Source organism: Anser cygnoides, chromosome 14 (genome assembly GCF_040182565.1).
Source record: "Anser cygnoides isolate HZ-2024a breed goose chromosome 14, Taihu_goose_T2T_genome, whole genome shotgun sequence".
Lineage (NCBI taxonomy): Eukaryota > Metazoa > Chordata > Aves > Anseriformes > Anatidae > Anser > Anser cygnoides.
This window is the reverse complement of record NC_089886.1, coordinates 15,549,415-15,571,275: the sequence shown is the minus strand read 5'-3', so window position 1 is coordinate 15,571,275 and position 21,861 is coordinate 15,549,415. Positions and strand designations below refer to the sequence as shown.

Sequence of the window (21,861 nt, the reverse complement as noted above, 5' to 3'; positions counted from 1 at the left end):
ACTATCCTAAGGGGGCTGGGAGAGAGGAAGTAGAATAGGACAAATAGACAGAGAGGCCAGTTCAGCAGTGAAACATCTGAACATGGTAAGGAAGCATGGTTTTCATCTGAGCAAAAAACTGGAAGGCTCTAAGAGGTTATAAGAATAAGCCAGCATGCTCAGATGCTTCTCTGCTAATTAAGGGAATATAAAAGCAAACAGTTCTCAGGCATCACAATGCAGTAAGTATTCTGACTGGCATCAAGTCTTTGCCTAGCATACCCTTTTTCTTGCAACGGCAATGATGCAATTGCAATGTTAGGGCAGTGAAAGAGAACAGAAATATACCATGCTATCTGCAGCTCATCAGCTGGGGCATTCATCATATGGTGCCACATGCATCATAAATTGCCATTTGTAGGAGACTGGCTCACCAACACTTCCCAGAGTTCAATAACCACCTGCATGGGGGGAAGCGTATATGTGGAGATTTCTTTGGGAGCAGATGGCTTTAAGGCAAAGGCCCAGGAAGGCTGCTCAGTCTGGGGTGGCTCTGGAGGACAGAGACTGCTATGAGGACGGGCAGCTTGCTGAAAAAGCCAGCCAGCGGCTTTGGCAGTGCCAGAAGCACCCAGTGCTCTCCCCAGTGGTGAGGGGCCACCCAGTCCCAACCCTGCTCAGTTCTGTTAATGACCTTTTCCCTGCCTCCTATGCAACACAAATCCAATTAGCCATATTTGCAAACCTTTCTCCAGGCAACTGCACACTATTTAATCCTACACATTTACCTACAGTTCTGAGCCAAATGCTCATGAGCATGACCAAGGGAATAGCTTTTCCACTGCTCACAATTTGCCTACAAGTGCCATTTGAATTAACATTTCTATAATTTATGTGCAGAAGCTGAAGAATATTATTTGAAAAAAAAATAAAAGAAAAGATAACACTTTGAATTCACACAGTGTATTGGCACATAACTCTGATTTCAGCAATGTTCTCCTAAGAGACCTTGTACCTAGTGCTTATAAATATCTCCATACAGAACCAGTAGCATTGTGTCCAGAAGGAATCAAAAAACTTGGTTTCCAGTTGTAGCACAACTCTATCAGTGTTTCACATTTTCTTTTCCAACTTAAATTATTCTTTGGTATGTAGCATTCAAACTTTTTTTTTTTTGAAGCAACATTTGTTGTAAAGGTATATAAAAAAAGTATTTTTACATAGTGTTCAAAGAACAATCACAAATCAGTTTTTAAAGGATATATATATATATCTTTATATATAAAGGATTTTTTATATATAAAGGATTTTAAAGGATATATATATATATTTCCTTCCCTACATTATTTCATTCTCCTTTTTCTTCTTTGAAGTTTGCAACAGTACAAGCTTTGAACTGGAATGCTCTGATGAACCCCATTTTACAATGGAGGAAAAATTGAGATTTTTCTTTTCCTGTGATGATATTTCTACTGTCATAAAAAATACAGGCACTTGAAATGCTGAGCCTGTACTAAAACAGAGTAGTTCACTACACTGTATTTCAGCACTTCGTAAGTATGATGCAAAGAAGCTTTCACTGCCAGCTTGAGGCTAGTTATGGTGATTCATATAATCTTAAATTGTATAAAAATCCTTTGCAAAGGGACAAGTTCAGCTCACCATTCACCTCCTGTCCTAGTCTGACTTCATAGTCAAACACGAACAAATTAAGCTGTAAAATCAGGAATAAGACCCATAATAAGGAGCAGGAAAGATTTATATCCTCTTTAAACTGGTTATCCATGTAGGATTTTGTGCAAGTAGCAGTTACTAAGCTGAGTTCCCTGCTAAATCCTACACTGAAATGAGCTCTTCAAATGCATTGTTTTTTCAGTATATGTAATTTCCCAGATGAAGGCTAAGGGATACAGCTGATGAACTGTCTCACTGGAAGCTTCTTTCCTTTAATTTTTATTAATTTATGTTTTAATAAAAAAGCAGGGAAATTTTGAGAGTTCTTTTTTACATTCCTGGTTGAACAGGCAACTGTTAAACAACCTCTTCTCTTTTGGAAGTCATAGTCTGCATAGAAAAGTCCATTTAGATCAGTTCTGTCCATGTTAAATTTCTCATTCAGCAGTTATTATCTCCTCCTGATTTAAATCACTTTTTTTTCTTTCAGATCACTATATCATAAATCCAAATAACTGAACGCATGCCCCATCTGAAACTTCATTTCATAAGACAGACATGCTGTGGTTACCTCTTTGGTAAAATGAGATTCTACTAATAGCTCAATTCATTTATCCATTTATTTTTATCCTTCCTCTCCCCAGATTGCTAACTTTCTAAACTTTTCTTTTAGTTCAGCTCTCAATGTGTTTTTTTTTTTTGTTTGGTTGGTTGGTTTTGGATTTTAATATATTTTTCAGATATTCTGGGCATCTTCAAATGTCCACAAATACACAGAAGTTGCTCAGCACTCTTGAAAATCATGCCACAAAAATCACTGGTGCACAACTTAATTTTCCACATGCCCATAACACTTCCTGCAAATGTCCAGGGCTGGACATTAATTTAGCATCTATGATATAATTAAGCTTGAGATCAAACACTTCTCAAAGTGCCACCAATTCTCTTTTTCTTTGTCACATATAAGTGAAACTATTCACAAAAGACAGCCAACCTATGCATCAAGAGGATACTGCTTCAGGGAGCAGACACTTAGATGGTGACAGACAAGTAAACAAAAACAAGCATACAAGAGCAAAACAAATTAAGAAACCTGTCACATAGTTCTTGTATTTATTAACTTTTGAAAGAGTTACATGTTTACAGATATACCTAAAAAATTGGTAAGTCAAGTCAGTCAGTATATATTTTTGTAGGTTCTTTACTCTAATGTCAGGTATAGTACATTTAAGTACAAAAAAACTTCCCTACAAACTAAATATTTTTGTCTTTAACTCAAGTATCTAAGATGAGCCGAGGGGTTTTCAGGCTTATTATGCCAAGGCTTACAACTTGCTAAGTTGCTTTTATTTATTTTGATTGACTAATCTATAGGGAATTAATTTAAAATATACATTAGGAGGTACCTATCCTCTACAGACAGTTACACAGGCTTGGCACCAATACAGCTGCTGAGTGTTCATGTGGTAAACCTCCATGCTCATCTTCTGTTTGATCCAGGTCAGTGTTTGCAGTTGTAATTTTTAGTGACAGAAGTGACCATAACTGTATCTCTTTCTTCCCTATTTCATACTGCTTTTGTGCATTAGGCTTATCTCTTAAGCCCACAAAGTGCTTGGCTAGCCTGACTGCTGTCACCACCAGTAGCTCTGGATAGCATACAAATGGTGTATGCTTCTGTGCATCTTGTAATGTCTCTATCTCACTCGCAGGCTATGGGCCTGCAAATTTTACCCATTTGCCTGCAAAACTTTCTCTAAGCTTGTGTCCAATATCTTCCCTTCTTTTTCACAGCATATATACTGCCATGCCTTTCCTCTGCCAGATCTCTTCCTTTCAGCCAAATTTCAATATTTCTTTTTCCAATTTTATATTTTCTTCTCCTTATTTAAGAAAATGCATTTCTATCACAAAAGCCAAGTGCAGATCCGGAGACTTGATGAATAGGCCCAACATATAGTCACATGGTTTGTAAGTTGGCCATGTATCCTCAAGCCTCGTTTACCTACAAGGAAACTTGTAGAACAGTGAAATGCTTTGGTTGCTGAAGAACCCTCCTTCAGCCCCTAGTATAAAATCTGCCCCTGCTGCTCCATAATACAATCATATATCAACAGACTCAGATTAGAATTTTCTATTTCCTTTCCTTTTTTATTCAGCTGTAGAGCTCTTCCCTTGAGAAATACCAAATTATCTCCACTTAACTGATTTCTTATGTTGATATTATTGCCAATACAAAAGTAAAACATAATTTGAGAAATGAATTATTAACTGGAATCCAATAATTCACATAAAGCTAAAAAATAACAACTTGATCTATTATCATACAGTTTAGCTATGATAAAAACAAAACAGCATTACTACAGAATGGCATTCAAATGCAACATAATAATTTTCCATTCACTGTTTTTATGCGAATATGAATATAAAAGCATCAGCTGATAGATAAATGAATAATTGGTATCATTACCAGAGCAGACAAATTCCTTTTTCTGAACCTCTGCCACAAGAAAACCCCGCAGGTTGACAGGCGCCAAGCAGAACGTGAACTGCCCGATGGTGCGCCGCTGCCGCAGCCAGTCGGACAGCCAAGCCAGGTGGCAATCACAGTGCAGGAAGTTGGAATGGAGCCGCCTGCAACAGAGGGAAGCACCCCAACGTTACCAACAGTGCTTTAACAGAAGGCACAAAACACAGGAAAGAAGTAGAAATCCGTCTGCTCTTCTCTATAGTGTAAGAAAGATCATTGCAGGTTACTGGTTCCAGCTCAGTCAGGTGTCCAATGTCTACTTTGCCATATAATATACAAGAAAATGCCCACATAAAAATTGGAACTATTTTTTTTATAATCATATAATCGTGACCATTCTGGAGAAAAGAACAAACTGAATTTAGTAAGCTTACAAGTAATCACTTTGCCTGTGATTTCATATCAGAAATAACTGCATGAATGAGATAGCTGTGGGTGAATTAAAAGGATGACTTGAATGAACAAGAAGGCCAGGCTGAAAAACAGGGTGATAGGTAATTCTTCTGTCTTCCCCTCCTTTTAAAATAAGAAATAATAATTAATCAAAAACAAACCAAAAAGTCCCCAGAGGCTATTGTGACATTGCATGATCTTGTGTTGCCTGTAGAAATTCACCGATGCCCCTTTTAGTGTGGCAGTTTAAGTCAGGTATTCAGGTTCCAGACAGGAACTTTCAACTCCTGATGAGGAAGGGGCCCATGACAGGGTCACGGCACATGGACGTGCATGGCCCTGCGGTTCCCTTCCCAGCCTCACACCTGGCACTGCAGACTTCCAGAAGCCTTGTCACATTTGAAAAAAAAAATAAAAAAAATCTGCCAAATCATGAATGAATCTGGTATTTTTAGTAGCTACCAAACTTCAGGTCAAAACAAAAGCCCAGGACATTAATTATGTCATTGCTTGTAATGAGTCATGCGTTTGTACTGTTATAGCAAAGCTGAAATGATAAAACAGATTGAAAATCCTGTCAGAAATGGTTAGACAAAGCATTATTCACTCATATTACAGGCATTATATTAAAAACAATACACAATTGGTGTGCACAGGATTGAGCCTTGTCCATCTACCAAAGAAATTTGCTATTTGTGATATCTTCATATGGCAAGGCCTCAGCACAGGTCGCCATGGCGTCCGGGCTGACAGGCCCCAGATTTGTGTGGCTGGGGTGGCAGCTGCCGCAGAAGGCCGCAAATCTAGAACTGAGCTTATTCTGTGGAGATGGAAAGCTCTAGACTCCTGGGAGCACTGTGAAATGTAATTGTTTTAGAAGGATGGCTAATTTTTTTTTTTTTTTTTTTTAGAGATTCTAAAGCTATTTAATTGACACTGCAGTAAGTTAGATTTCTAGTGAAATGCTTTGTTATTATGTCTCATTAAGCTGCCTGGAACACTTTGTGTCAAATGAAAGCAAATAAATACGTTTACAAAGAAAGGACAACAAGTATCATCTAGCCAGAGATCATCTAGGCAGTGATGTTGTTCTAACTTGCTCTTAAGCAATTCATTTAAATCCTCAAATTATTATCCCATCCCATCCCAGCAGTCAACAATGACATCCAGTCATCTTCCTTCCAGAACTGAAACCGTGCTCATCCCATGCCGCTCCCTGCATCCCAGGCATGGATATAGGCAGGCAGCAGTAATAAAATTGCAATTTTGCAAAAGGGGAACTTTTCCAGTTCTGTGAGGCTTCCCCCCTTCATTAAATTAATATAACTAGATTCTGGTTTTTTTTCCCATTTTAGTAGTGTGAACTGTTACCTCTTCGCCAGCTCATCTGCCTCAGTAGACCCCTACCTTTTAATTCGTTCAATTTTTTTTTGTGCTGGTATTCTAGTCTGCTTTAGAGAGGAGACCATTTAGCCTGTCCAGCTTAACAAGGCAGCTTAATAGAATTTGTTTCTGATAATTATATTAATGAATACAGCCACAAAAAGACTTTTCACAGTACTTTGAAAGCATGATATGCCAACTCTCTATGAGCATGAAAAGCACTGAAGTGATTCACTATATTTTCAGTTTACCCTTAAATAAAAAAAATAATAATAAAAAAATATATTATGCAATTACTGATCTCAGCAGTCACTCACAAGTGCAGACAACAGGACACTTACCATTAAGCAAATAAGTATGAGGGACATGTTTTAACATAAATAAAGCTGTTTCAAGAAAGGAAAGCAGATCAATGAAAACTAATTCCTGTCACTTCCAATCAAGGTTAAAAGATCGATGAAACTCAGCACCAGAAAAGACAGTTAAATAAAGAAGGTTACCACAGAAGGGCTGATTCTTTTAAAGAATTCTTAAAGTGCTTCAAATCTTACTAGCACTTCCACCCGCTAGAGGTCATGTTCAAGTTGAATGTGCTTTTTATTTTTCCTTCTCTGTTCTTCTTAAACAAGCAGATTGTTTTGAGAGCCATGACGAAAAAGCTATTTATCCACAGAGCCAACACAGCAGAGGCAGCTGCAGCACAGGCAGCCCCAAATGTCTCGCTAATGGATCTCAATAGTGTGTAAAGAGGGAAAACACTGTCCACACAGTGCTGAGCCTCAGCTAGATGGGAAAAGGAGCTCAACCCTGCTTGAGTAACATTCAGACTAGGGATTCCCTACAAGACCTTCTAAAAGCATGTCTAAACGTGAAGCTTTCTGAGAAGGTAGACAAACTGATGATCATTTTTAACGAAAACTGTGGAGTCACCAAACTGTAATGAACGTTACTGATTATCCGTTTGACCTGAATTTGCATCAACAACCAATAAATTAAATAGTAGATGTTATTCAGCCACTGTGCCTCAGAGAGCTTTCTCCTTTCATGAAAACTTTTCACTGAGGTTGGTTATTAATGCAAGTGTAACAGGTTAACGTGAAATAAAGCCCAGAGAGGAAACAGAATTCTCTAGAATACTAGAGAAAGTGTTACAGTATCACCCGAAAAATATCTTCATATAGGTATTTTACATGGGTAAACAAAAGCTCATCAGTTTTACATCTGCTCAGATCTATGCTAGCTCTTCCGGTATTACTATCCATTTCAACAAAACGTGGTTAAATCTAAACATTATTAGCATAACTCTGAACAGAAGATATTCAGAAAGTACTAATATGTAGCTATCCAAACTTGCTTTATTAATAATTATAATTAATAAATTATTATTTGTGAGAAATGATAAGATGATTCAGGGAGAGAGAAAGAATTTTAAATATGAAGAAGCTGAAGAAATTAGGAAATACTATTTGACTCCATTGTTTATCTTATATTAATTGCTATTTTGATGACTTTTCTGCCTCTGTTGAAACAGATGGAAGAAAGTACAGAAAGGAGGGAAATAATAAAACATTTTACTGCATTTCCACCTGCCTATGTAGGTTTTTTAATCCTTATATTGCACTGCTAAAGACGGTACTACATGTTATTTGGTAATCTTTGGAGACTGAAACATGCCACTTAATATTGATGAAACTACCTTTACAGAACATAAGGTGAATGAGTACAAATGCAAGTTTGTAAAGGTGCCCTTTTAGCCACAGACCCTAAATTAAATTTTCAGAAAATCTTTTTAGAGTCAGTCAGCATTCATGTCCTATAAAATGTGGCTCTCAGAATTCGATATAAAAGCTTCCCTTTATAAATCCTATTTATGACTTCCTTCCTTTTTATTTTTTATTTTTATTTTTTATTTTTTTTAAATTTTCTTCCCTTAATTACAGCAGAGGGGGATTAGTCAGTGTAAGCCTCTAGGGAGCTATATACAAAGCCATCTCCGAAATTAAACTAAAAGAAAAATGGCAGAACGCATTGAGCTCTGGTAACAGACAAGACTGATTGATCTGAAGAGGCCAAGCAAATTTTCTGGACTACTGTGGCTGAATGAGAAAAAGCAAAACTCCAGGAACTGTAACCCTACCTTTAGCTCCTTTATCCATTCTCTTTTAAAAGAAAAACATCTAGTTTTCATTTAATTTGTTACATTGAGATTTATGAATGTCACCATTTAATCAAGAAAGTAAATATAAATCAGTAGTTATCTTACATAGACTGACACGAGTAAGGGGCATTTTCCTCAGTTCAGCTAATTTACCTAATATGATTTTACATGTATATATGCAGTATCCCTGCCTCATTTTATATTTTGGCATGAAAAAAAATAAAGCAGGCTGGTTACTATTTCTCTTTCTTTGCTTGTAAGAGTAAATATATCTTGGTTGGTTTCAGATTTTGGAAGACAAAACAGAGACTTTCTTTACACATGACTTGTTCTGAAGCTGTATATATCCTAAAGGAAATGATGGGAATATTTTATATAAAGAAAATCCTTTTGGTAGGCTATGGCTAAACTCCAAAGATGCACAGTCTAATTTCATGGTCTTTGTATTTTGTTCTATGAAAGCCAATCAGAGCTTTTCCAATGGAATGATGTCCAGCTGTAGAAAAATTGATTTGATATAAGAGAAGTTTTTATTAAAAACAAAAAAAAAGTATCAGAAACAGTGAGATTTTGTTTCAGAATGCACCTGAAAAGAAACTTTTTTCAAGTTCTTTCAAAAATTTTCTTGTTTCAGAAATTACTATTTAAATTTGAAAAGAAGAAATAGGATTTAAACACAGGATATTAACACAATTAAGCAATTTGATCCATCTGATCAGTTTTCACAGTTTTGATGATGTTCCAGCTTGGAACACATTTTTACACTACAGATTTTCCCTTGGGAAAAGAAAAAAAAAATCCAGTTTCACTTCCCGGTGAATTCAAAATACTGATAAAAAACAAATCTTACTTAACCCTGAGTAGATTGGCGAACTTGCCGTCAAGGCCCTGAGGGCATTAAGAGGCCCACAAGGCCCTGCCTGGCCACACTGGGGATCCTCTCATGCCCTCCCCAGCCATGCCACAGCCTAGGGCCCCATTTTGGCCAGCCTGGGGCTGCACCAGGACCCTTGCCTCAGCCCACCCTGCCCAGCCATGGGCCTGGTTTGAGCTTGTGCCCAGCCACAGGGTGATGGCCTGGCCTGGCCTAGCCTCAGCCCGGCCCTGTCCCTGAGGTGGTTGGGGCTGCCCCACTGAGGCGTCCCCTTGGGATGGCCCAGCCTGCCCGGCCTACCCCAGCTCTCACAGGGTCAGGTTTGTTCAGCGAACTTGCTCCTCAAAAGTACACTGAATTGCTCAAATCTAGAAAGGACTGAAATAAGATTATCACAAGATGACAAAAATTCAAAGAGTTGGCATACCCCCATTATTACGATATTCAAAGATAATACTCACAGAGTCCTGATCTTTGGCATATGATTGAAACTGGTAACAGGAATGCGGGTGATGTTGTTATTGTTGAGAGTACTGTTAGAAAAAAAAAAAAAAAGAGAGAGAAAAGAATAACAGCAATCAATTATTTACATTTCTTCACCAACACCATTTACAGAAACAAGCTGCTTCAACTCTTATAATAAATCTGCCAGGCTGCCAGCAGTAACACATGCTGACCAGTATCTAAGACAATTTGTGACATGTCAGGAAAGATATTTTCAGGGCAAATAACAAATAGCTGCATAAAAACAGAGGAGAGTTACTGTTTACCATGTCCAACTACCAAGGAGCGCGAGAAATGAATTTTTACCCACTATGAAAAAAGATCCAGACTTATTGGTTAAGCTGCCACTTTGCTTGAAAACGTGGTGCAACTTGAGTGGAGAAACATCAGACTTGTATACTACAAAATGAAAGCTTTGGACTCAAAGTACTCTCTGACTCCAGATGAGAGCTGTTGACTCCCACAGGCTTGTTAACACAGCCAGCTCAAACAGACTTTTTGAAAACACACAGACGGATGGATTCTATTTCTTTGGTTTCCTTATGAAAAAAATGTCTGGGTAGTGGGATGGACCATAATAAAGTATGTCATGACCCAGGCATGTAAGGATTTCTGCTACTCTATCAAAGCAGAACTTAAGGAGAAAGAGCTTAAAAAAAAGTGATCTCAGCTGCTGGTAGGGATAGCCCCCCCTCCTCTTAATGCTTCTTATGAAAAATGAACTGACTAGATTATCATCAGCTGTGTGTGCTGCTCCCATTTATGTAGCTCCTAATTATATCAATGACTCTCTAGCAAATTAGGAGCTATAAAGTTGATCAAGATGGCACAGGAAATGGAAAGCACTCCAACAGGGCGTAATTGCCATGCTCAGAGTGCTCCAAATCTGTAAATACAGTAGCCCAATTTGTCATGAGAACTGATCGGGCTGATGGTGGACTCCCTCCCTGTCCTGGCATGGCACTCCTGCTGCTGACTGCAGCTGCCTATTTAAAATGTGTGGCGCCCATAGCACCGCTGCACTGAGCAAACCCTGCTTTACAGAAGAGGCACAGCACTCTACAGGACCACGTTGGTAGAAGACAGTCTTTCCGTGTCTGTGTATGAGGTGAAGAAAGTATCTGCTGAAGGCACATTACCCTTCCCTGAACTCTTTAGTTTCGATGTTACACATTTTCAAAGGACATTTAGTCGAAAACACTTGAAATGTTTTACAGAAGGTAACTAGCCTTTCTGGTCATCTACGAATCTCAAAACATTTTACAGTTCTGCCTAAAAATCACTTGGCAAAACCATCATCTACAACAGTAGCGGATTAAAGTTAAATTAGATTATATCATACTACCTTTGCTACTACCTGATTACTTTAATGATGCAAGACCAAAGTCTTCTGTCAACAGTCAGCCAAAACAACCATGTACAACAGAATTTTAAAAAGTGAACAAAACCTCTTATAAGGGCACGTTTCTGTACACATCAACACACCCACAGCTCAGTAGGTATATTTATTTGCTATTTGTATCACATGCATGCATGTCTGGAAGTTCAAATGGGACTCACAAATCGATTTTCTAATTGCACCAGTATTTTTTTCTGCAAACATACCAATGTAATTCACCCCCTGCCTCAGTTACCTGCTACATAAATAGGAGCTATGCACCTGGTCAGAAGATTTTAGGTACACTGATAAACAGCAGCTGTGTGTAAAGTCAGCTCACAAAAATTAAATCACATACACATAGCTGATGTCTGAATAGGTCACACAGGGCACTACAGGATTCAAAGGAAGCCAAAGGAATTCAAAGGAGACTTTCTATTAATTTCAGAAGGGTGCAGGTTGGATTCAGGCAGAACAGGATACGGCAGCAAGCGTCCCTCTGCGCTGAGGGTAGAGAACATATCCCTGTCCTCCAGTGCACTTCTTCATCTGTATGTGGAAAGGTCAGCCTTTACTGTGTTTTGATGAATTAAAAATGTTTTTACATTTCTTAAAATATTTCTGTTTAATAGACAAAATGTTATTCTAATCACACACAGTATTTCTACTTGCAAAATATGAGATGATGGCAGCTTAGCTTTTGCTCCCAGCAAACAAAAGCTTCCTGTAATTCATTAACAAATAAATAACCCTCCTTCTAAGAATCCTATGTCCAAGCTGAATTAATATATTACTTAAACAAAAATTTCAGGGATAACTCTAACAGGTAACTATGACACAGGTGACTTAGTAATATATTATTTCATCGATATTTAAATGTTAACCATAATGAAGGCAATAAAACATCTATGATAACGGCAATTATTTCAGGACAAAGAAGGCCAAATGCTGCAAAGGGCACTAATTGGCAGTGAGCTGCCTGCATACAGCCCGGTTGTAGCTGAAGCAATTTAACCCTGATGCTCTGTGTGCAGCATGCACAGCTCCAGTGCAGGGAGAACTCTTCAGTTTTTGAATAGTGACATTTCAGGTAGAGGACCGCCCTAGAAGCACTTTGCAAAGCTTTCTGTTACGCACATGAAGCGATCCCAGCAATGATTTTTAAGGGTATGAGTCCTGACGGGGGAAGGCACAAAACACAATAGCATTTTTAACATGTGAAAGTAAGAATAAATTCTGCTCCAGTCACTCCCTGGCAGCTGCAATGCCCTGCTCTCCTTTCTATCCCTCTACGATTCAAATCTATTGAAAAAGATGTACAAACATCAGGAAGCTGTGAGAAACAGAAAACTTGCAGAATCTCCGGACTCCTTCAATGTCGTATGGGAGAAACTTGTCTGCTGCTGAGTTCTCCCCAGCCTTACGCCTTCCAACTCTTCCAGAGCCATGGCCCTTGAAAAAGCACTACATTTAGAAGTCCTCTCCCTGTAAACTATTCACATCCAAAATGTTGAATCAGGAAATTGAGGTTATAGACAATATTATTTATGCCAGCAAACTTCCCACCTTGGGCCATGATCCTTGTAAGATCTTGCAAGCTAAGCAGAAGCAGACTGCAGCAGTCCTAAGGATCCTCAAAGGACTACTTGGAAGAAGCATAACGTGGGATCAGCAACCTTTGAGGTGGTACATCCTCCACCAGTATGAACTGTCACGGTCCTACTGACTTCAATTTACAACCCCAGAGGAACTGCTCTACTTCTCTGCCAGTAGCCCAAACTGGCTAGAAGCACGCATGGTGCCTCATTCTTCCATTTGAAGAAAAATGCTGATTTATAGCCCCGACTTACCAGATTTTTGTAAAGGAAAAAATGTTCACTCTGCAATCCTGCCACAACTTGGAAACAATTATTTGTCTCCTTCCTCAAAGTTATTGTGCAAATTTAACTGCATACAGTTGCATTTGTTCTCTTCTGCCTTGCTCCAAATTCACCACTGCAGTTCACTGAGAGAGTTGTTAATTCTACACTAAATGTAATTAAATTAAAATCATTAACCTGCAGAAATCACTCTCGTGTATGGTTTATTATTATTATTATTTTTTGCTTTTAAATAATATTTATGCATTAGTTTTTACTCCTTCACACTCTTGAACAGAAATACAGGTGTTCAGGTCTACATTAGAGAAAAAAATGTAATCCTAATACTAGAAGAAATCACACAGTTTTTATGGAAGATACTTTGGGGAAAAAAAAAGGAATGGATCTAAATTTTGAATCCCACTAATTATACGAGTACTATATTTAAAAAGTTCAGGAAGTGTAAGCATCCCTTCATGTTCCTTGGAGTAATTCAAAGAAGCTGTCAGATCAATAGTTAAACACTCTCAATTCTTTAAATTACAGAGTACATGGAGATTTTGTTTCTCTTACTTGGAATTAAATTAGTGATATAATTAAGAGCATATAATGAATATCAGAATGACTTCTGACTTATTCATCTGGAATAATAATACTTTCATTACAATACATCTACCCGCTCTGTTCCAGTTAAACACTAGAAAAGGATCTTCTGGCAATGATGTCAGAAAAAAGTTAAACAACATAACAGAATTATCTGAAATATTAACTATTTGATTTCTTCAATTAGTACTTCGGTAAGTACAATGTAAGTTAGCAACTGTCTTAACGTTTTCCAGTCACATTTCATGTGGGAAAACACGTAGGAGGGTTGTTTGTTTTTGTTAAGTACATAACACTGACGACAGTAAAAATACCTACTACATCCCAAACTAAAATAAATAAATAAATAAATTTTATCACGGGCAAAAGGTAAAACCACTATATGTATATCCATTTTCCTAAATAGAAGACATATTTGTAATGGACATACTTCATGGGCTGTACATCAGTACAATACCTACAGTGATGATTCTTGTTTACAGTCTGAATGGATTCAGGTTAAAAGAGATGGGGAAAACCTGTCGTTTTAGGGCACAGCTAAAGACATCCTATATTTTTTGACTGTAACAGGGACTGAATTTATTTCACATTCCATTTCTGCAGCTGATTAGCACAAACAGCTAATTAAATTGAGAAATTATATGGTAGATTAAATTTCTGATTAACACTTTCGTCCAAGCCTTAATAGGCATCTTCCACCATTACCAGAGGTCTGCTGTGCTGGCCATGCAGGTTTTTGATATGCACCAGGCTTTTTTTGTGTCACATTTTGCAGCATTTGCAAAATTTTCAGCCACAAATATTGAGACCCACACACATTCATACCCATCAGAGAAAGAAAATCTGAATATACACAAAAAAATAAGCATACAAACAAGTTTAACATTGTGCTATATACCGTCAACTACTGGTAAGTAAAAGGCAAGATATCTGAAAAAGAGCCAGATATATTTTTGGTTTTGAGTGTCTTCTACCTTTAGAAACTGGAGATTCTTTAGCGGCTTCTAAAACACATCATTTAATAGCGGGAATCCTGCAAACATTTCATTTGGCAGCACATACTTCAGTGTGTCTTTGGACTTCACTCTAAGTTAACAACGTTTATGTCTTTTTTTTTTTTTTCCTGCTCAAAATTCTCTCAACACGCTGCAGAAAGAACAAGGTGCTGAGTTCCCTCATGGTGTGATAAACCCGTATTTTGAAAGTGAGACTTTGAAATGCGCGGCCTTAGCGTGCAGCAGAGAAGCGAAGCAGCGCGGCTGCTTGGGAACAGCCATCTCAGGCCCTGCAGCGCCGGTAGCGCTAACAAGTCTAACATTTCCTTCTGTCTCCTTCAATTACACTGCTGCTTTATCACAGTATGCTCATTGGCTGTATATGTAATCCGTGTGTTGTGTGTCCATAACACCATGTAATTGGGCATAATGCAAGATTATTATCTATGTGCATGCAATGGATAGCTACAAATGGTGTATCTGCAGGCTGGTAACATTCCCTAGAGTGAATTGCTGTTATAATCTCCGATTACTGCTTCTCCCCTAACTGCCATGGTTTCCCTGTTTCCTATCCCCAGTGCAACTATACATTCAGTAAATGAGACTGGAAAATTTATTAGGACTTAACCAAGGCATCTCCAAGCATAATTAAACCTCTCATGTAAATAGTTTTCTTGAGAATGTTACTTCTGTTTGAAAGTGGGTGAATTGATGCAAAAATCCCCTCTGAGCAGCTCACCCCAGATGGCCAGTGGAGCTAGAAGGGAGCCCAGCAGCCTGGCTGTGACAAAAGGACAACTTCTCAGAGCCCAGAGCCTTGGGGTGGGGGGGGGGTAGGTTGAGAGCTGGACCAGCATGGCGCTAGGTGCTCCCGCCAGGGGTGGGACAGGAGATGACAACTGTAGACCCCTTCCAGCCCTGAAGCACCACCTAATATGACTAACAGCATGGGCAGCGTACCAGTTCCAAAGACTGATTCTAAAGCTATTTTTAGTAATAAAACCAAGACTTGATTAATGTTTATACTTAACTTAGAGATTGTAGAGAGGAAGGAGCTGTATTTTCAACAGCTGTAAAGTGCTATTTTTCACACAGGTCGGAGAGAATTTGCATTAAATTAAATATTTACTACTTCGTATGGCCTCTGATGAAAAAGCAAAATGGCTTTGGCACTCACTCGATCCCTCAGCACTGAGCAGTTGTCCTCACCCTTGACTTTCAAGGCATCCACGATTTGCTCTTTTTAGGCAAGGTGCAAAACCTGACCAGATCTCTGAATTCTGGTGAGTCCTGAGTCCCTCTTTTACTCAATCCTCTGATCTCCCCACGGCCTGTTTAAATTAAAGCCCACAACTACCGTGCGGGCATGTAATGAAAGCAACTGATGCTGCACTGATGAATCCATTACTCTCAACTGTTAGAAAACATAATGATCTCACAAGGGGCCTTATTCACTGACATACAGCAGTAGAGCTCTGATCTGACACCTCAAATTAGCAGCAAAAGCAATAACAGCTGGGATTTTGTCTCAATATTTGTACCCAGCTCTGAAACGAGTTGGTGCTATGCAAGTGTTATTTTTAAACACAATGTTATCCCAGGCAAATAATCTTCTAAATAGTCTCCAGGTGACATGTAAGATCCACAGAAATAAATAAAAATAACTAGTTGCCAATTTGTGGTTTCTGTTCTAGTATTAGTCTTTGCTGATATGCTCACAAATGTTTTCATCACCGCAACATGAGAGGCTCTAGCATCATTAGCCTGGGAAGCTGATGTCAGACATCTGACGAGTCTCGAGGATACAGAGAAAATAAAATGTTCTTTTTAGAAACGTATGAAAAAATAAAATAAATAAGCTTACTACGGAATTACAGACAAAACAGCCAGAAACATTTACTGCTACAACTCCCTGATTCTTCCCATTCTATGACTGATTTTAATTTGCATTTAACTTTCAGATTTTAGCTATTTGAGCTTATTATAAAGGCCAGATGTTTGAGGCATATCGTTTTGTTTTTTTCCCTTGAAGGAATGATATTACTTCTAAACACATCAGGCTTTGGGGCAATTGGGTTGTTGTAATAGGAAGTTCTTTTTCTTTCCTTTTTTTTTTAAAAAAATCCTGTTGCACCCCAAGCAATGAACCTCCCTCTGTCCTCCCCAGAGACTTGGCTGTGCCTTGGCTGGAGTCTCTGGGACTGGCAATGTCAGGAACCACGGTTACGAGCAGAGGAGAAGGAAAGACAGGGCTGCAGCTGAACAACTGGTGGGCAAACTGTCTGGGTAAGGAGCCTGGGACCAGGAATCAGTGTGAATGGATAAAAGAAGCGAGAAACAAATCGTCTGGGTCTGTACAATTAAAGATCCTATTGCTGTACAAATACAACTGGGAGCAAAATTGAGGATTCTCGTAACTGATGTCTGGTCACTAATGCTGAAACCTCTCTCATATTATTTTAAGTTCTGCATTTGTGTTGCATGTGCACACATCATTATGCTGGAATTTACTCGCTTACACCAACAAGCAAATTAATAAAATGTGCTAAAACAAGATAAAGTAGAAAACACAATAATAGAATAGAATAAGGTAAAATAAGCTGAGCTAAACCACAATAAGTTAAAGTGAAATATAACAAAGGTTATATAGAGGATAACTGTACACTGTTCATTTGATTGTGGACTTTGCTAGGTGTCAAGTCAAGAACTGTCACTCACATGGTCTTACATGAGACGTCTTCCCACTTCCCCTTAATGAGGTCTCTCTTTCTATAAATAGGACATATCCATTTTCCCAAATAATCAAATCACCTCTATTAGCTGGACAAAATGCAGATACCAGTTGAATCTTCTGTTTCCATCTAATTTCCATGCCTGGTGAGGGTTAAAAAAGCTTTTCAAAGAAATTTCAATCAGCTTTTCAATCTTTTACAAGATCTTATAATTCTAGGCAGAAAATACATATTCAGTAGGGTCTGAATGGAAATTTGGTTACAAAAACATCAAGACAAAATCAAAAGAACATGGGTCAAAATTCCTCTGCAACTGTTTTATTTTAAAATTAAGGATACTCCAATGGGCTGTTTTTCTAAAGTCAAAAATGGCATAAAAAGTACTGCCTTTACTTATTTTCAAACCAAAAACATTTTCTCAAGTGTTTGCCCAAAGCCTACACATTTTTTGCTACACCATATTGGGAATGACTGCTGTGGCTCTAAGCCCCAATTACATCTACATTTTTTTATAAGTATTTGGACTCAGAGAATAAAAAAATATTTATGCAAACACTGAGTAAATGTTCTACAGCATCAGGGTGGTTTTGGTTTCCACAACTGATGTTACTGCCTAGAACCATGGGAAATAAGTACAACTATTATAATACTGAGATCAGTGACCACTGAAGTCAGTGCAAATACTGCTGCTGATTTTAACAAGCAGTGAATATAGTTCCTGCAGTCTGCTTGTTTAGGCACAGATTTTCAATGGAGGCAGAGGGATCAAAAATATAATTGTGTTCAATTTCAACTCAATTTTACAACTGAGAATTTGCAGATTCATTTGAAAGTCCCTTGTTTGGTGAATTAGTATACTTAAAATAATATTAGAAATATGTCTTTAATATAATTCATTTGTTAAATAGATACACTTTTTTGGGTTATATAGAGATCTCTTTTAGTAAATATGGATCTCACTGCTACACAACTGGCTGCTTCTCAGATACTATAGTTCATAGATTCTGTGTCAAAATCGATGGAAACTGGATTGGGTTTTCTATGCATACAGAGGTTTGAAAGCCCACTGGAGTGTATTTATGGAAAGGATGAAAAAGAATCAACAAAGCAGAATTTGATGCATCAGCACTTTAGCAAAATAAAATGGATTTTGTAGCTTCCTGCCTGAACAGTTTCTTCTGTTTAGTCCTTTCTGATGCTAGAGCAACCTTGTAGACATAGTCTAATTCAAACTAACACTGTTCAACCCTATAATTTGGAAGGATCAAGCAACTTCTGCCATTTGCTCAGGATGAAGTGCCTTTCATGATGCAGATTTCCAAGACCAAGGTAAAAGGTTTCAGCATTGAGCCAGCTGAGTGCTGTGGTTTCCTTTCAGGACCTCCACCAAAATAAATTCTAAATAAACTTATTAAATTTGAATTGGAAGGGAACAGTATCATTCTTCAAAACTGTGTTTTAACTGAAATTAAATAAAGAACTTATGAACTACTATCATTAACATATCATTTTCATGCTTTATGACATACCCAGACCCGAAAACACATTCCAAGTGATGCACCTAAGTTGGCTGTCTTTTCAGACGCAGAGAAAATGACAAAAAATAAGAATAACAAAATAAAAAGGGACTTCTATATTCATTGAAAGGGGCTACGTTACAACATTGGATGAAGTGGCACTCACCCTGTGCCAGCCTGGTGTCAGTTCATCGACTGCCGCAATGCGACACAGCCTGCAGGACTGCGGATTCCTGCAAGTCCCATGGTGACCACTAGGACCAAAGGAGGGACGAGCTGGCAAACTCAGGTGTGCAGCATGGCAGCTGCTGGGGAGGCAGACACATAACAATAATCAGAAACGGCAGCAGTTTAGCCACTGTCTGGGTGTCAGTGCAAAAGGCTTTACAAAAGCCTTTTAGAAAGCAGGCGACTGGAATATGTGGAGCGTGGGCTGCCAGAACCCCTTGTTTCTGTTTCCCTCCAATGGCAAACCTAACAGGTCCTGCAGGCAAAATTACACCCATCATTCCCCTTGCCAGAGCAGCCCCCTTAATTTCAGAAGCCCAGCACCTTGGCTGCCCCTCAGTTCCCAATACCATTGGGATTCCCACTGGGAGTGCAGCAGGAGGAGATTTTTAATATCACTGGTAACATGGCAAAGGGCATGGCACAGTAAGGATCTGTAAAAGCAATCTCCACTTTGGACAGCAGACAGAAGAAGAAAAGAAGCAAACCTTGTAAAGAGGGAAGTTGCACTTCTGTTACCAAAAACCCCTCCCCAAAACACAAGAGATGCAGACAAATATTTGCAAAATAATTTTAGATCCTAACAATACGTAATGCCCCTACTTGCAATTCATACATGTTCTAAGTTAAGATTAATGCACAGTCTAATATAAATCCGCATGAATGATAGGGAACGTGTGATATACACATTCTGTGAACTTAGACCGGCATGTATGAGCATTTTGCAGGAAAAATTACCTTTTATAGAAAAAAGAAATATTTTGAAAAAAATAAAGCCAACACATAGTTCCTAGACAAGGGCAATTATGTGTTTCTTGCTGAAGCTGGAAAGGGATCTGCTTTCCATCAGGAATTAAACATCAAGTTTTCTTTTAGTAATACATTAGACAGCGCTTGCGTGGATCGCACAGGAAAATAGTCAATATGTTTAAAAACACCTGCCTTTCCCATTTTTAATTTTCTCCCAAACACCACCTGCCCATGAGAAGCAGCGATACCTACTTATATTCATGCATGCGTATGCAATAAAGCTAAAAAATCATAACCATTTGAATATCAAATACTCACAGTGTTTCATTTGTGTTCAGTCCAGAGTGAAAACACGCCAGATAAAATATATACGAAGAAAAATTTGAAGTGCTCACAATTTGTTCAGGAATATTCTACAAGCGCAAGAAACAGCTACATAAAAGGAGTCAATTGTTCTCCATATTTGACTGTTCACCTGTAATATCTGTACCCCTAGCAAATAAAATAACTGCCATTGCGGATGGTCTGTCCTAACTGCTTCAGCCTAAGTATTAGCTGAAGCACCTCACCTACTTTCTAACGCCCTAGCCGTGGACGGGAAGACAGGGTGTCTCTCAGATGAAATGGACCCAACCCTTTTAAGACATCGCTGAAATTGCCCAAGGAGCCAGTCAGAAGCTCGGGTGTGTGGAGCGGACTACCCCCTCCCAGAGCCCGCCCAGCCTACAGCCTCCTCTTGCACCAACGGGGGCTTCTCAATGGCCTTCAGGCGTCGTCGCAGAGATGCTGCAATGCGGCAATTTATCGATTGCAGTAGCCAAGTCCAAAGCTGAAAGCCACAAACAAGATCTGCCTTCCCACCCTCCTTTTTCCCTAGACCACCACCAAAAAAGCACTCTTGGTGACACACACAATCTAAGATTCTAATGGCAAAAGAGGCGAAAACAAATCTAAATTACCAATCTGGTGAACAAAGACCTTGTTCAGTGCATGCTCTTATATCCCTTCATCGCGGCCATCGACCTGTCTTCCACAACGTTCTCTTTTGTTTTACCCTCAAGCAAATCCCCATCTCAGCCTGTCTGGCATTTGCAAGCCACAGATATCTCCCACCCGCTAGCACCATGAAGACGAGGTATATGTGCAATTTTTTAAAAATTACTGGCAGTAGTGTTCTTTATTTCTTTCAGTGGCTTTATTTGCCCACTTCATTTGATGCTCTTTCAAGCTGTTTTCTGTGATATCTCTAACATACTCAAGAGCAACATGCTATATTACAACAAAGGTTTCGGGATAACCAAACATACAACGTTTTAAAATATCTTGCTACTAAGGATCTGCAGATGACCACAGCATGGCCAGCCATCATCCGTGCATACTGAAACAAAGCCTTCAGCCTATTCACCCCAAAACAGAAACTCAAGAAATACAATTCAGCTTTAAAAGCATCAGACCAGTTAACATGAAATCGCTTCACTTATGATAACAAAATTAACATAGAAATTGTGATTATTTGACTTCAAATTACTTTAAAATCATTTCACATTTCTATGCTTAATGCAGCTCTTAAATTTTCTTGTTTGTTAAACAGAACTGGATATGCTATGTAAAGAAAGTGTAATTTACGTTAATCATATACCTTTCTTTTTAAACTCTTCATAATTATTTTTCATGTATTTCATCATAACATAAAGGTCTAATTAAAACATATGTTCTTTTAACATGTCTATGTTAGGCACCCAAAATATGTTCTTGTATTTTATGCATAACCTTGTGAATAGCAGAAAAAATACACTATTGGATTTTAGATAAGAAGCTTCTACGTATGCATTTGCTTACGTATAAATGTAATTATCTACTTCATTTTCAAGCCAAATATCTACATCATACTGTTTTGATTTCAAATTTATCACAGATACAATATTATTGTCCAAGCTAAAAATGTTGGAAAATACTAATAATAGTACCCTGATCCCAGCAACTACAGATCAAGGTTAAATATCTGACACACAAGGTTAAATATCTGATTGTGGCACACCAACACTTCTCGTACACAGAGCTCTCATGGCAATTGTAACCTCTATTTCCAAAGAAACCAGGCGTTTGAGCTCTCTCTTCTGTAAGGATTGACTACAGCTCCGAGCCTCTCTGTTGTTCTACCAGCACAACGGAGAAGCGAATGCAGCCTCTGAAAAAGGCAGACTATTGATATGCCTATAGACCACAAACAATACCTTAAACTGTATGCAGAGAAAAAGCGACAATCCTTTATATGCTTTGAATTTTTGTTTTAAATTGGCATTG

The 21,861-nt window shown here is 38.4% G+C and overlaps 1 protein-coding gene across 3 annotated transcripts in view; it reads right to left on the bottom strand.

Moving 5' to 3' along the window:
• The window catches only part of SLIT3 (slit guidance ligand 3), a 512,041-nt gene that overhangs the window by 194,324 nt on the left and 295,856 nt on the right, over positions 1-21,861 (bottom strand). For all 3 annotated transcript variants that reach the window (XM_048064726.2, XM_013178499.3, XM_013178496.3), the window contains exons 8-9: positions 9,453-9,524; positions 4,124-4,287 (exon numbers count right to left, since the gene is read on the bottom strand). In XM_048064726.2, the coding sequence (XP_047920683.2) occupies positions 4,124-4,287; positions 9,453-9,524 (236 nt within the window). The remainder of the gene's footprint in view (positions 1-4,123; positions 4,288-9,452; positions 9,525-21,861) is intronic.